The 15,303-nt window shown below is 39.9% G+C and overlaps 1 protein-coding gene across 1 annotated transcript; it reads left to right on the top strand.

Annotated features, from left to right (window-relative positions):
• Positions 1-11,467: 11,467 nt before the first annotated feature.
• On the top strand, positions 11,468-15,284 carry LOC145779720 (uncharacterized). Its single transcript, XM_082591357.1, has 3 exons — positions 11,468-12,176; positions 12,676-13,856; positions 14,610-15,284. Exons 1-3 carry the CDS (start codon positions 11,468-11,470, stop codon positions 15,282-15,284), a joined length of 2,565 nt encoding a protein of 854 aa, XP_082447483.1.
• Positions 15,285-15,303: the final 19 nt, after the last annotated feature.

Here is a 15,303-nt window from a genome sequence, read left to right as displayed (position 1 = left end):
TCCGTGCGTTATACAACAAAATCAGACCAGCATCACTCAAAGACGATGATGATGAGCGATTGCATGGCTCAGCTGGTGGTGTTCATGGAGGACATGCATGAAGATGAGGACACTGTCCCTGTATTCAAACTCTACCACGTGGCTAACCTCCACAAGACCAGATTATAGAGCAGCTGGGTGCCACGGTAACCAACAGGGTACACACAACCAGGCTGAAGGATGGGCTTCTTTCTGCACTTCCTGATCTGAGAGCGCATTCGCAGGGCCGAGACACACTTCTCTTGTTTGAGAAAGACGTAGGTCCCTCTCTCACCCTGATGAAGGCCTGTGATCATGACAGTGATGCGATGTACCTACTAAGAGAAGCACAGATAGTCCGTAGAGAAATGTTTGAGACAAGATTCACCTTTGACGGTGCGTTCCTAGCTGATTCTCAGGTAAATTCTGTGACACCATCTCTCCTTGCTCTGGTTAACATGATCCTCGTTGGAGCGAACAATCCGAACATCAAGCACCAGACTCAGTTGGCCAACATAACCAACACAACTGCTGCGCTTACACTATCGCAGCTACTGGTGTTCAACAGTGTGAAGCATGCATGCTGCATGGAGTCAACCTCAGTGCGCCACAACTGCGAGAGAGAAACCCCATTCCCACTCTACCTGACCCTCAAGATTCACGTTGTGACCAGGAGCAGAGAACTGATCGACACACTCTTCGGCCTACGGATGTGTTTTTTGTAGTCTAGAATACGTTAGCTCACAGCAGACATTTCCAATGGCGTCTGCCAGCGCTTCAACATGGAAGAATTTGTTTTCCCACCCAAGCTGCGCCAGGGGCTGTTCACTACTGGGGATGTTGATAATATTGACCACAACCCTAGCTCTGCTACGGCCAAGGTTATTTCTATGGCACTGGTATATCTTTAATGCAACATCCATCAAACATAAATGGTGGACACGACCTTGGTGTATTGGTGCTTGGTCAAGACATCTCCACCTCTAAGACGGTAACACCTCTGCCTTCAGTGTAGACTACACAAGTGTGTCACCCGTTGCCATGGAGATGAAGCACTTCACTGCACCGGCTGTACAACGTCCGGCAAGACCTCTCTACCTGCTGATTGCTCAAGCTGCTATACACGAAGAGTATTGATGGTTGAGGACATTGACGTCAGCTCTATAATCCATAGAGAAGCAATCCATAGAGGAATGGGTGTCATGGTCTGCCTACATGGTTACTGCGGCGCTGCTACTAGAGGTTGTCGTTCTGGTGTACATTTGATCTCTTCGTGAAGGAAACTTTTTGAGCTTTATGTGCAACACAGATAATGACCTGGATGTTCGCCTAAAATCATATTCACTATTCCAGGTAGCTTAATGTACACATCCGTGATATGATAAACCTCATTGACAAGCACCTACATGTCCTTGCAGAATTCAAGTCTGGAAACTTTGTGGTACACAAGACCAGCAATAAGTTCTCTGCCATGGCGATCGACCAATGTCATGAGCAGAACAACGCTATGGTCAAAAGGTCTGGTGGAGCTATTGGACAGACAGGAAATCCTGGAGCACTCAGTCGCTGGATGGTGGCAGGGCCAGAAATAGCCAAGATCATTACAGAGTTTGAAGAGCAGGCCACGAGGAGAGAACTTGACATAAGAGCATCCTCACCATGACCAAAAACCTGTACCGACAGCCTTTGTAAAGGATGCCAGGGTGCTTATGGAAATGTTTCCAGAAATGGGAAATCTCTTTCTAGAGAGCTTTCAAGATTTACTGGTCCTTGACACGAGGGACATCGTGGAAACCCCAGTGGCAGAAACTGTGAGGAAGATTGAATCCCTAGGTGAGAAGCAATATACAACATTTGTTGAAGAAAGGCTGGAACTATGCACGAAGCCAGTTACAGACACACTGACCAAGAACAAGTTGCCGCTCTTCAGTCAGCCACAGACCACGACGCAGTCAATGCAGTGAAGAGTAACTGCAGTCTCTTCTCGAGGCTGTATGTTGCATGTCAATCACGTGACGGGATCTTGACCAGTTCTTCTTGACCTTGACCGGCATCACAGATTGCAGGACACCCGTCCCAATCTTATTTTATACAGACGTGCAGGCACCCCTCTGCAAAGCGTTGTGGTTCGTTCCCAAGCAACCTTTCGTGATTTTTGTGCGTCTTTTTACTCCGGCTAGGAGTCATCCACTTTGGTACCCTTGCATTCTCACCAGAAGCAATCAGTTCGTGTAACTTCCTGGGGCAAAGGATAGGGGAAATCATGCGAAGCCGCCTGAGCCCATAAAGGTGGTTATGGTCCCTTCCCTTTTTTATAGTATTATTAGGAGCTAACAATTTGAGAAACTTTGTTTAGCCATTTTAGCCGCTGTTTTTCTTTTGTTTGGAATTGCAGTAGTATATGCACAGTAATTGCATCAGTATATGCACAGTTATTTACCCTGAATATGGAACTTTGTGTGTAAGCTTGGTTGGCATATGGCCATGTAATTTCTTTAGTCTCTTAATAAAGCAGGAGCGCTGCCACGTAGCCTACTGATATCAATAAACCAGTACCATTTATCACACGCCGTTCAAAAGTTGATTAACCACTAAAAACATAGGGGAAGGTGGGGATGGTTCGGACAAGGGGATACCCCGGACAAGCAACTTCTGGTTTTATTTTCACATCGCCACCATTGGTGAAAGTTGCCAGCTGCGTTAGGACTGTTTAAGAACTTCAGTTGTTCAAATTTAGAAGTTTAGATTTTTTTCTCAAAGACGTAATATTTTCAGTGAACGTCATGAGCTTTTATAAAAAAGTTTGTGCAGTAAAGTTTTTAACCTTTAGTGTAGTATATACGTTGTAGATAGCAGGTTCTTTACAGCAAAAGAGTTTTCTAGCAGAGCATTTTGTACTAGTAGAAATCCGCCATTGTTTGCTACACGTGACCATGGGGATACCGCGGACATAAAATATCTAAGTGTCCGGGGTATCCCCATTATACAGAGAATGTTTTTGTTTAATTATACGTATTATTTAGAAGTTATTATTATACATGTAAAATGGTAAGAACATATAAACGAAAGACAGCAGGCAATTATACCCCGGCCAGTAATATGCAGGCCGCTGTTCGATCTGTAATTGAAAGTAACTGGAGCATAAGAAGAAGTGCTTTGCATCATAGTGTAAAAAAGTCAACGCTCGCAGATTATGTGAAAAGATGTTGCGGGAAGAATCTTAATGATTACTCTTTTGAACCAAACTTCAGACAAAGACAAATTTTTAGTACTGAATTGGAAACATCGTTATCGGAATATCTTGTAGGCTACAATGTTCCAAAATGTTTTATGGGTTGACGACGAAAGCAGTGAGGCGACTGGCTTATGAATACGCGTGCGCAAATTCTCTTACAATTCCCAGCACTTGGTCAGAAAATGAGATGGCTGGGCGAGACTGGCTACTGAGTTATATGAAACGTCACCCTACTCTAAGCTTAAGAACACCAGAAGCTACAAGCTTAGCGAGGATCTCTAGCTTCAATAGAACAACGGTCGGAGAATTTCAGGACAAATTGCAACATGTTCTTGATAGATATAGATTTAACGGCTCAGAAATTTTTAATTTAGACGAGGTAAGAAGTTATATCTTTTCATACCTTTTGTTGCTAAAAATACATGAACACGTCGTTTCAACTGACAGGCTATCCTGCTAAACAAATCTTATAGCTGTTGTTCCAAGTAGTAGGCCTATGCATCACCATTAATGCATTGGTCTACCTTTACATAATAATTATTAATGCTCTACTATACTATTAATGCAGACAGGAGTAACAACTGTACCAAAAGTTCAAAGAGTAATTGGACCCAAAGGAGCTCATCATGTCGGGCAAGTCACATCACGAAAACGAGGAGAAACTGTCACACAAGTCGGAATAATAGGAGCAAGTGGAGTAGCTTTGCCTCTAATTTGGATTTTTCCACGTGTTCCAGAAAATCCAGTTCGAGTACTGGCAGGTATTCCAACTGGGCCAATGGCGTTGGCACATAAGTCGGGTTGGATGACCACAGACAATTTTATTAAGGTGCTACATTTTTTTGTAGATTTTACTCGCTGTTCGCAGAAAAAGAAAGTATTGCTCATTATGGATAATCACGCGTCACATATAAGCATCGAGGCAGTGAATTATGCGAAAGACAACGGGATTATTCTACTTACTCTTCCACCACATACTTCAAATAAATTACAACCGCTTGATAAGACAGTATTCGGCCCATTTAAGACCTTTTTAGTCAAGGAGTAGATGATTGGATGACGTCTCATCCAGGAAAGGTTATTACAATATATGATCTACCATCAATTTGTTACAAAGCATGGAATAGAAGTGCTACTCCAATCAATATTAAGAATGAATTTTTAGCAACTGGCATCTTCCCATTGGACAGAAATATTTTTTCTGAAGAAGATTTTTTGTGTTCTGCAGTTACGGACAGGCCTACTCCGCCTCCAGCGGATGAGGCTAATAACTTTGCAAGTTTTACACCTCATCAACCTTCGCACTCCCAACGATATTCGAGTATTCTGCAAGATGTCGATATCTCAGCTTGCGAATACTCTTCTGAACTAAGCACAGACGTTCGATTGGAAAATTTTCTTCCATCTGATGTTGCGTTTAGCTCAAACGTAGGACCATCCACTTCTTCATTACTTACACCACCAGAAAATGTTCGCCCATATCCTAAACCACCACCTAGAAAGGAAAATAAATACGGGAGAAGACGTGCTCGATGTATGATTGCCACAGATACTCCAGAGAAACTTCGCATAGAAGAAGAAAAATTGAAAGTACGCAATAAGACTACTTTGAAAAAACAGCTTCAACCGAGGAAACGTCTGTGCCAAAAAGTTGTTTCAAATATTCGTGCTCCGGAGAGTGATTCAGAAGAAGAAATGGCGATTGAACTATTGGACTCTGACAGCACTGGAGAGGAAGATTTTGATGAAGACACCTACACTTCTATCAAAGAGCCCACAATTGTTTGTTAGCCTACGTTCTAGTACGTTTTGAGGTTTTAGGAAAGTCGGCAGTGTTTTATGTCGGAAAAGTTATCGAGTCAGAGTCTGAATCATCTGATGAAGAAACTAACGGCCAAAGTAATAGAAAATCAGCAGAAAATCGAAGTGAAAGTGAATGCAAAGGCGAATCATCAACAGAAAACCAAACGAAAGAATTCACTGTAAAATTTCTCCGCCATCATGTCAAGGCACCCAATTCTTTCGTGGAACCAGCTGTAGAAGATATACATGTCGTTGAAGAGTCTTCTATTGAATTCGTTCTGCCTGAGCCTCTTCAATTTGGTACATCGAAAAGACAACGAGGAGCCGTAAAATTTCCGATTGACTTGATTGGTTACAATTTACGCTAGACGTAAACGACATACAATTCAGCGTTGAGACTTAATGATTAAATGAAATTGTATAGGCTAGGCTATAGACCTTCTGTAATTTTTTTGATATTTTGTTATTCCCTTCAACATGAAACAATTGCAGACTTCTTTGTAAATATTATTGGTACAATGCATGTTATTCAAGACTATTTTCATCCATATTTTGGTTTGTCCGACATAGCCCCATACCTTGTCCGAACCTACCCCTTCATTGGGGTAGGTTCGGACAATTCAGTGATGTCAGCATTTTAGGAAAATTAATAAGAAAACAAATTTTGAGAAATCTATGCTAGGCACCCTTTTTTCAAAAAAGACATAGCTATAAGTTGACATACAATTTAATCTTCAAAAAAAGTTTAAAACAATTTTTACGGCCAAATTTCAAAAAAAGTGTCCGAACCATCCCCACCTTCCCCTACCAGCCGCTTTTTGCCTACCGATTTTATTTCGGTATGTTCTATTGAACAATTACTGTTTCCTGTTACATACACCCTATTAGCCGTAAGCTTACGCCTTGAACAGAGGTAGGCAGTACCGAGTACAATTGTACCGCGGTACTTTTTGTGTACCGGTACCGGTACCGCGGTACTTTTTGAAATTTGTACCGTTTGCCTAAATACCCAGTACTTTTTGGTTGAAATACTCGGTACTTTTATCGGTACTTTTTTTTCAACAATGTTAACTCCGTAACGATTTAATCCATGAAAAAAAATGGCGCGAAGAGAAATCGCGAAGAGAAATCATGATGAAAGACTTTAACCGGAAGAGAAATCAGGAAGAGAGATGTGCTTTAAGCATCCGACGATCGAAAGATTGTTTATTAAAACAAACACTGCAATCCCTTCAAGTGCTGCTATTGAAAGAGTTTTTCCACCGCTAAAGACATTTTGAGGCCGAAACGAACTGGATTAAGAGACATTCATTATGAGATGCTACTGTTTTTGAAAGCGAATGCCTATAATAGGCTTGCCTCAAACTTTTACTACTGTAAATACCCAATTAGTTATAAAGTAATATAGGCCTATAACTTTAGGGTCTTATCTTTTTTTTTGTAAAGTGTTGGGGACTGTACTGCAATTCCTAAAAATTTGTAGTATTTTCTTTGCTTTGAATTGTGTGTGTTAAAATGGGAGTCCAATGAGGATTCGTTGTTTTGCGGTTTGCTCCGTATGTAGCATAATTAATGCTTTTCAAATGTTATGGGCCCCTGTTTAATCTTTAGAGATAAATGTTGAACAGAGGTATAAAAAGTGGTCCATTTGAATAGTCAAGTAAAAGTACAGTTACTGAAGGTCAATTCTAATTCGTTACAATTACAAGTAGAAAGAACCAGAGCACATTATTACTCAAGTAGAAGTAAAAAAGTACTGATCTTTATAATAACTCAAGTAGAATAAGTAAATTTTGCAGTCAAAAAACAAACATTTTTGACAAATTTCATCAAGTTTTGAAAAAATATTTCAAAATCCCAATATTTTTAGTCATAAAATATCTCACTTAATAGTTTAATTTTTAATGAATCATTTAGGTCTTAGGAAGATAAACTTTTCGTTTTAACAATTCTTTTTAACAAAACTTTTCATTTTTAACAATTTCTCTTTGAAATAGTTTTTTTTATCTTAGAAATGATACCTTTTTATGATTATGATACCTTCAGTCAATTCGGTCAAATTGTCCGAAAAAAACAACGTTTCTCGGCGAAACTTAATGTTGTAGCTAGTCAGGAAGTGCAAATTTTGGTTTGTATCAGCTACTAGAAAGGAAATATTTTCATCAGAAAAAATGACCGAAATAAATAAACAATGACCGAATTTTTTCAAGTCATTTCGGACAAATGACCGAAAAGTCTCAGCGAAAAAAAAAAACAGATTGCAAGCCAGTCCATTTTAGATGGATACCAGTTTTTTTGTTTTATTGCTACTTAAGTAACACTACTTTCATTACTTTTCTCCTCTGATGCTGAATGGCCTTTACTTCCAATAGCTTTCTATACGGCATGTTGGGTTGGCCCTTATCTATAAGTCTATAAAGTCTTATTTATATCTAACCTGTGAGCAAAAGGTATAAATGGGGAACATACAAAAACTTTATTTGTGGTGGCGGGTTTGGGAGGGGCTTGATCCCCTTAGCCCCATGCTGGGTGCGCTACAGCTATAAACTAACAAGTATTAATATGCCTACCTTAAATTTATGCATTTATACTGAGCAAAATCAAGAGACTTGTGACTTTATTTTCCGATCTGTTCCATTCAGCTTTGCGTGCCTACCAAAGGGCTGGTTGAGCAGTCTTTGTGTAGAATAAGTTATGAACATCGTCATGGCGCGTTGCTGTTACTTGTGCTTGTTAATATAATTGGGATGGAGATAAAATGCATTTGTGATTTTAAATGTAAGATTATTTCGATTACAATCACAAAAAACATCATCATTCTAAGTCTTTTGTATTTAAAAAAGTACCGTACCGAGTACCGTACCGGTACCGCGGTACTATTTTTGACAAGTACCGGTACCGCGGTACTTTTAAATTGTACCGTGCCCATCTCTGGCCATGACACTGTCATGTTACGTAGTATTCCCATTTACCCTATGTTATTATTTACCGCTTTTACATATCGCACTTCAAGCCACGCCATGTCTCACTGACATTGTTCATTCACTAATATCGCATCATCACCTGTTTCCCAGTGCAATTGCAGGTGCCCATCATTACATCTAGCCTACGTTAACTAAGCTATTCCTTCTCAACGCTTTCGCTCATTCACTGACATTGTAGCCTATCTCCTGTATTGTATCACATTGCACACACTCACAGTCTACCAAATTGTTCTGCCTGTTCTCACACTTGAACAGCTTCAAGCACCTCGTCAGCTGGCATTTGCCGCCATGACTACGTCATGCCACCTTGTCGCTTCAACCATTTTTATGATATATTTTTGTTATTGTGTTATACTACCATGTACGTGCCTTACTTACTATAATATGTATCTCGCGGATGCTACTTTGTATCGCTTTTTGCAGAAGCGCCACCTCACCACATGGTTGTTGCTAGATGGGATGTGAGAGACCTTGAGAGACTGACAGCATCCTTTAATAACATAGAAATTCAAAGATGATAAAGAAAAAAAGCAACGAATTTTATGAAATTTTATGCATTTTTAATTATTTTCACGCAATTCAGTTCAATCTCACACAACTGCAAAATCAATTTTCTTCTGTTATTGAGCAGCTGACTCGAAGACTATATGTCACTTCGCTGCTTTCTGTTGTATCGCATCTGTGTTGTCACAATGAGCGCAAAAAAAAACACATTATTATTATATTGTTTGAAGTTATATTTTATAATGTTATTCAGTTAAGTTGAAAGCAAATAATGCAACTATCCAAGTCGATGAACAACTTCATCTTGTATTTGTGTCGTTTGCTTTCATCTTCACTGAAGATGATCTAGTTAATTTGAAATCGATTTTCAGCTGTAACACTGAACTGACTCTCATAAAAATAAATTTATTTGCATTACAAGTCAAGTAACAAAATCGTTTATGCTGAGCATTGTTGTGGGCTTGACACCAGTCACACGATAGTTCTTCGCTTTTCTCGCTTTACACGGTAAACATTCCACTGAAATGGCGAAAGTCAACGATTGCAACATATTTCTGGGTTGGCAGGATTTTCTTATAGAATTCCCATTATTGAAGCGCTACAAAATTGTGCATTCTTATCATGATAACTAGGGCAACCAATTTTTTGACCTAAAAACTTGAAATTTTGACTTTATAATTTACAAATTTTGACCTAATTTTGACTAATAACTTTCTGCGTTTGCAACCCAAATGCAAAATACAAAGAATATTAGAAATCAAACCGTTATGTAAGGATATATTCTTTTTTCTAATGAAATAAAAGAAAAAGGTGGAAGACTCAACGACACCACAAAACTTATCTGACGCAGTAATGGATCGCTAAACCGTAATGAAAGTAACTCGAAAGACTGCAACTGATAAATATGGAGTGTCTTTAAATATCTCGAAATTGCTGAGTGAGTTCTGCAGTATTATACTTCAACATCAAGTAATGTTTCACATTATCGCCTTTGAAGTTCCTGTCTTCTGTCATTCACCTTTAGGTGTTGAGGTATAGGTTACTCAGAAGCGCAATCAAGCAGTGTGCTACGAACTTTAGAAGAATTTGATTAGTTACCACGACCACGTTACCTGCCTTCCACGCCTAGCCTACTTAATCGTTTGTAATGGGCGAAACTATTGATTATTGCCTCAGAAATTGCAACAAATGGATAATTACGTCAGAATAGCAACAGAAATTGCAACAAAAAAATCAAAATCTGTGTAGTTTTAATAAAATATCATTATTATCAATAGAGAGAAGAAAAACTACGTTAAAAGAAAATTTTGAACTAACCATGAAATTTGACTTTTTTTTTACTTAATAACTTTGAAACGTCTCTTTGTGTCAGCCTAAAATTTAGTTTATGGACGTTTTATAAACTTTAAACAAGGCAGAAAAAATTTGATTTTATTGACTTTTGGTTGCCCTAATGATAACACTAAATCGCATTGACCATAATTATATATTACATGCATTAGAAGCAACCTAACTGCCTCTGTTTATTGAATATGAGACTTGTCTCGAATCTACTTTGAGCTTAGATTTATACATTTTTCTAAATCAATGAGTTGTAGTTATCAGAAAATTTCTTTAACCAAATTGGCAGTAATGCTACATACTATACGTATAGAGGAGCCCAAATATTACATTAGCCTAAAAATTTAGCTTACATGTTTCAAAAGTGCATCTGCTCAACCAGCGACCCAAGTCTCATAGATCCCCCTAAGCGCCCACAAATTGCAAGCAAAAGCTGATTTTAAAGAAACAACTTTTTGCGAACTTTCCTAACAGAACGAAAATAAATATCATATATGCATTGCCAGGGATGGAGGAACCATTAAGTAGGTGGGCCCAGAGGCGCAGCAGTCAAAGTCAATCGAAAGCCAAAGTCAATGTGATGGAGAATTTGGGAAAAGGTTCAAGATGGATGTTATTGAAAACATAGGCTATGTCCAGAGAAAAAAAACAAACTACTTTTCAGATATAGGTCTAAGTCTTTCAACAAGAACAGTAACTCGACGAAAAGAAGAGATAGCGGAGAACGTAACATTTAGCAAAAAGTTATTGTATATCTACAGTTTTTTGCAATGGCAGTAGATGAGAGCACAGACACGACAGATAAGTCTACAGCTGAGCTGGCAGTATTTGTGCGTGTAGTAAACAAAAATTTTGATGTTTAAGAATTTGTTCAGCTGATTCCCGTCAAGGATATTACTAGCCGATATTCTGAAGGCATTAGGCTACGTCAACGCCTTGAAATCATGTCGGCAGGAGTGGCCGAGTGGTTAGCGCGTTGGGCTCGCAGTCGAGAGCCTGCATGTTCGACTCCAGCCACCCGCACTTGCTGTTGTTTCTCTGGGCAAGAAACTTTACGATAATTGCCTCTACCCAGTGATCGATTTCGAGTAATGGGTAGTACCAAATTTCAGTCATAAATAGAGTAGACAACCGGAAACAGACATTGCAGTCGGCTGCAGCGTGGGTCAGGTGTAGCCTACGTCGGAAGGCGTACACCGATGCATAGCGCTCAAGTCCGCTTTCCCGCAATGCAGGATAAAGATAATAAAACAAAAACAAAACATGTCTCTGAATCTATCAAAACTGGTATTAATACGCTACGGCTCGTCAAGACTGTTATAATATATTGTTTTACATCATTTCTACGTACTGTGTTTCTGTACTGCTCCTTGTTCTAATGATTACTTCGTTGGCGTGTTTTGTCCTTCTGGCTGTTCTCTATTTTGTGTTGCATGTTGTTGTGAGCTACCTGCCTTCATTTTTAGTATGCTTTGAGTTGGGGTGGCCGCATTTTAAGTTGGTTAAAACCTTATGAATAAAATCATCTTTAGTTTCATGACAATTTAACCAACTTAAAATTTTCAACTAAAAATCGCAAAGGATGGAGAGGTTGTTAAAACCTCAGCGATTAGACATTGAGCCTGGCAATGTACAAGCGGCCAGAGAATTTAGACACTGGCGACAAGTCTTTGAGAACTATATTCAGGAGCACTTACAACAGGGACCTGCCGAAAACGAAGCAGGCGAAGTCAACCGTTTAAGACTTAAATTAAAAGCATTGATTAGCATGATTTCGCCCCAAGTTTTTGAATACATTGATGAGTGCGAGACTTATGAAGGAGCCATGCAGCTTTTGGAACAAATTTATATCAAGAAACCAAACGAAATATATGCGCGACATGTGCTGTCATCTGCAAAGCAGCACTCAGATCAAACCTTACATAAGTTGCGGCACCATTTAGAAAATTTAGCAAAGAACTGCAATTTTAAAGCTGTGTCTGCAGCAGAACATAAGAATATTATGCTGAGAGACGCATTTATCAATGGAATATTTTCGCGGAATATCAGGCAGCGTCTTTTGGAGAATAAAACTTTGGATTTTGAGTCGGCTTTCAACCAAGCGTTATCGTTAACTGAAGCAGAAAAAGAAGCCAAAGATTTTGAAGTTTACGACAGCCACAAAGCTGATTTCTCTGAAAAGGACGTGTTAGCGTCAGCCTCTAAGAGTGACATAAACGTTAGTGACAACAACGAAACATCCGACAATCTATCAGCCACTTATACTCAACATCAATGTTACTTCTGTGGGAGTAAGCGTTCTCATAACCGCAAGAACTGTGTAGCGCTCATCAGTTTGTTTTAAGTGCAACAAGAAAGGACATTGGGCAATAGTTTGTCGAAAGAACGGGAACAGCTCTGGCCATCAAGCAAATAACACGGCGGCAGCATCGATTGATATTCAATGTCCAGCGACCAGTACCGGCACGCCCTCTCAAGGTAATGTCTGTTCAGCAAAAACTGTGAACAATGACTTGAAACAGTCAACAATTTTTATAAACATTGCTGGTCATGAACTGTCCGCTCTAATTGACACCGGAAGTTCTAAGAGTTTTATCAACGAACGATCAGTTAAAGACTTAAACCTCAAAGTTTTTCCGGCAAGGCTCGAAGTGACGATGGCTCAAATGTCAGCCAAAAGTCGAGTTCTCTGTAAATGTGTAGTAAACCTAAACATTCTTGATCGCACGCATAACAACGTTGAACTTTATATTCTAAAGAACTTATGCTCTGATATAATTCTTGGTTTAGATTTTCAAAGCAAGCATAAGCGTTTAGTTTTCGAATTGGTTGGTCCTGAAAATGACCTCATCATTTCACATAATATGTCTGGGACATGTGCCGTAGCCGCCGCCCAAGTAGAGTGTCCATCATTATTTTCAAGTGTGAAAGATAATTGCAAACCCGTAGCGACTAAATCTCGGAGGTACAGTCACAATGACTTAAAATTTATCGATTCAGAAGTTAACAATTGGCTTGCTGAAGGAATCGTTCAGCCGAGTAATTCGCCATGGCGTGCTCAAGTAGTCGTAGTAACAAATCCTGAGTCTGGACGTAAAAGACTTTGCGTCGATTACTCGCAAACAATTAATCTATTTACTGAACTCCACGCTTACCCCATCCCCCGCATCGAGGACATCGTGAACAGTCTTGCACAGTACAATAGATTTGCGACTTATGATCTTAAATCAGCGTATCACCAGATTCCTTTGCTTGACCAAGATAAACCTTATACTGCCTTTCAAGCTGGTGGAAGATTATTTGAATTTAATCGCATGCCATTTGGTGTTAAAAATGGTGGCCCAGTATTCCAACGCATAATGGACAACGTTGTTGCTTCGGACAAACTCGAAAACACGTACCTGTACTTTGACAACGTCATCATTGGCGGTCGTAATTCTGAAGAACTAGAGAAGACCGCTGCAAAATTTCTACAATCCATGAAACGACGTAATATGACGCTCAATAATAACAAAACCGTCTATGGTGTGGAGAACATTAACATCCTGGGTTACTGCGTAGGAAATAGACAAATTAAGCCCGATCCTGAGCGTTTAAAAGCTGTTTGGGATTTACCACCACCCACTTCTAAAAAATCGCTACAGAGAACAATTGGGTTGTTTGCCTATTACGCTAAGTGGGTTCCGGGCTTCTCTGACAAAATACAAAGGCTAAAGGGAGTTGATGCCTTTCCTTTAAGCACGTTACAAATAAACTACCTTCAATTCCTCAAAGAAGCTATTGCTAATGCATCCCTTCAAGCGATTGATGAGAACTCACCGTTTACCGTAGAATGTGACGCATCAGATGTAGCAATATCGGCTACTCTAAATCAAAGTGGGCGACCGGTAGCATTTATGTCTCGGTCATTACAAGGGAGCGAGCTACACTACCCTACCATGGGAAAGGAGGCTACGAGTATTATTGAAGCCGTAAGAAAATGGTCCCATTTTCTGATTCGAAGGCATTTTACATTAATTACAGACCAAAAATCAGTAGCTTTCATGTTTGACAGCAAGAAGCGGACAAAAGTCAAAAACAATAAAGTGCTATGTTGGCGCCTCGAACTGGCATCCTTTTCTTATTCCATTCGTTACCGTCCCGGCAAAGACAATACAGCACCCCACGCTTTATCGAGAGCATTTTGCGCAACGGTACCTGCGCGAAACATTAAAAATATTCATAAAGAATTGTGTTGCCCGGGTCTAATTCGTTTGTTGCATTATGTGCGTTCGAAAAATTTGCCTTACTCGACAACTGATGTTAAAAGAATATGTGAATCATGCAATGTATGCGCTGAAGTTAAGCCACGTTTCTTTAAACCCGTCCAGAGTAATTTAATCAAAGCGACTCAGCCCATGGAGAGGCTAAACTTAGATTTGAAGGGTCCCTTACCATCATGTTCTCTTAATATATATATATTGTGTGTCATTGATGAGTATTCACGATTTCCGTTTTGTTTTCCCTGTGTTGATACGTCGTCTGGCACAGTAATCAAGTGCCTTTCTCAACTGTTTGCAATGTTCGGTACCTGTAGTTTTATTCATACTGATCGAGCCCAAAGTTTCATGTCTAGGGATGTTAAACAATTCTTGTTGGAAAGGGGTGTAGCTGTGAGCCACTCAACACCCTATCACCCGCAAGGCAATTCGCAAGTTGAACGTTACAACGGAGTAATATGGAAGGCGATACAATGTAACCTCAAGTCATTCGGCCTGCCTGTAAGCAAATGGGAAAATGTCCTTCCGAACGCCTTACACGCATTGAGATCGCTACTGTGTACATCAACAAACTCTACCTCGCATGAGCGATTCTTCAACTACTCTAGACGGTCGGCACACGGGAAGTCCCTTCCTGATTGGTTAAGCACTCCTGGCCCAATCTTACTGAGAAAGTTTAACAGGTCTAGCAAACACGACGATCAAGTCACGAAAGTGTTCTTAACCGAAGCCAACCCATTATACGCTCGGATCAAATACAGCGACGGCCGAGAGTCTAACGTGTCTCTAAGAGACTTAGCCCCACATCCTGCTAATAATATCTCTTACGGGGATATTGTGGATTCTCCTCAATCATCGGAATATATTGTGGATTCTCCTCAATCATCGGACACAGAAGAAAAGTCATTCACACCGAGTGATAGGTTGCCTTGCAGTGGCGCTTCACCGGGAAATAATTTCGATCAAGTCGAAGAAGTTGTTCGCGACCAAGTGATCGACTGCGATCCAGCAATCAATCCGCAATCAACAACGACTGGTGACCTAACCCGATCAAGCCTTTCCAATGAAAATCCAAGAAGATCGTCTAGGTCCACCAAAGGGGTTCCTCCCGTTAGATATGGGGATCCCATTACCTTTTAGAGTGGGTAAATGTTATAAT

Source organism: Aplidium turbinatum, chromosome 11 (genome assembly GCF_918807975.1).
Source record: "Aplidium turbinatum chromosome 11, kaAplTurb1.1, whole genome shotgun sequence".
Taxonomy (NCBI): Eukaryota; Metazoa; Chordata; class Ascidiacea; order Aplousobranchia; family Polyclinidae; genus Aplidium; species Aplidium turbinatum.
The sequence above is the reverse complement of the archived record's forward strand: the minus strand, read 5'-3'. Positions and strand labels throughout refer to the sequence as shown.

What these genes read in the sequence shown, in the direction of transcription:
- LOC145779720 (XM_082591357.1), top strand. Translation starts at nt 11,468, where the DNA reads ATGGAGAGGTTGTTAAAACCTCAGCGATTAGACATTGAGCCTGGCAAT. An exon ending in TCAATGTTACTTCTGTGGGA is followed by an intron (nt 12,177 to 12,675) that starts GTAAGCGTTCTC and finishes TTCTTGGTTTAG; the next exon opens with ATTTTCAAAGCAAGCATAAG. An exon ending in CTACGAGTATTATTGAAGCC is followed by an intron (nt 13,857 to 14,609) that starts GTAAGAAAATGG and finishes GTAATATGGAAG; the next exon opens with GCGATACAATGTAACCTCAA.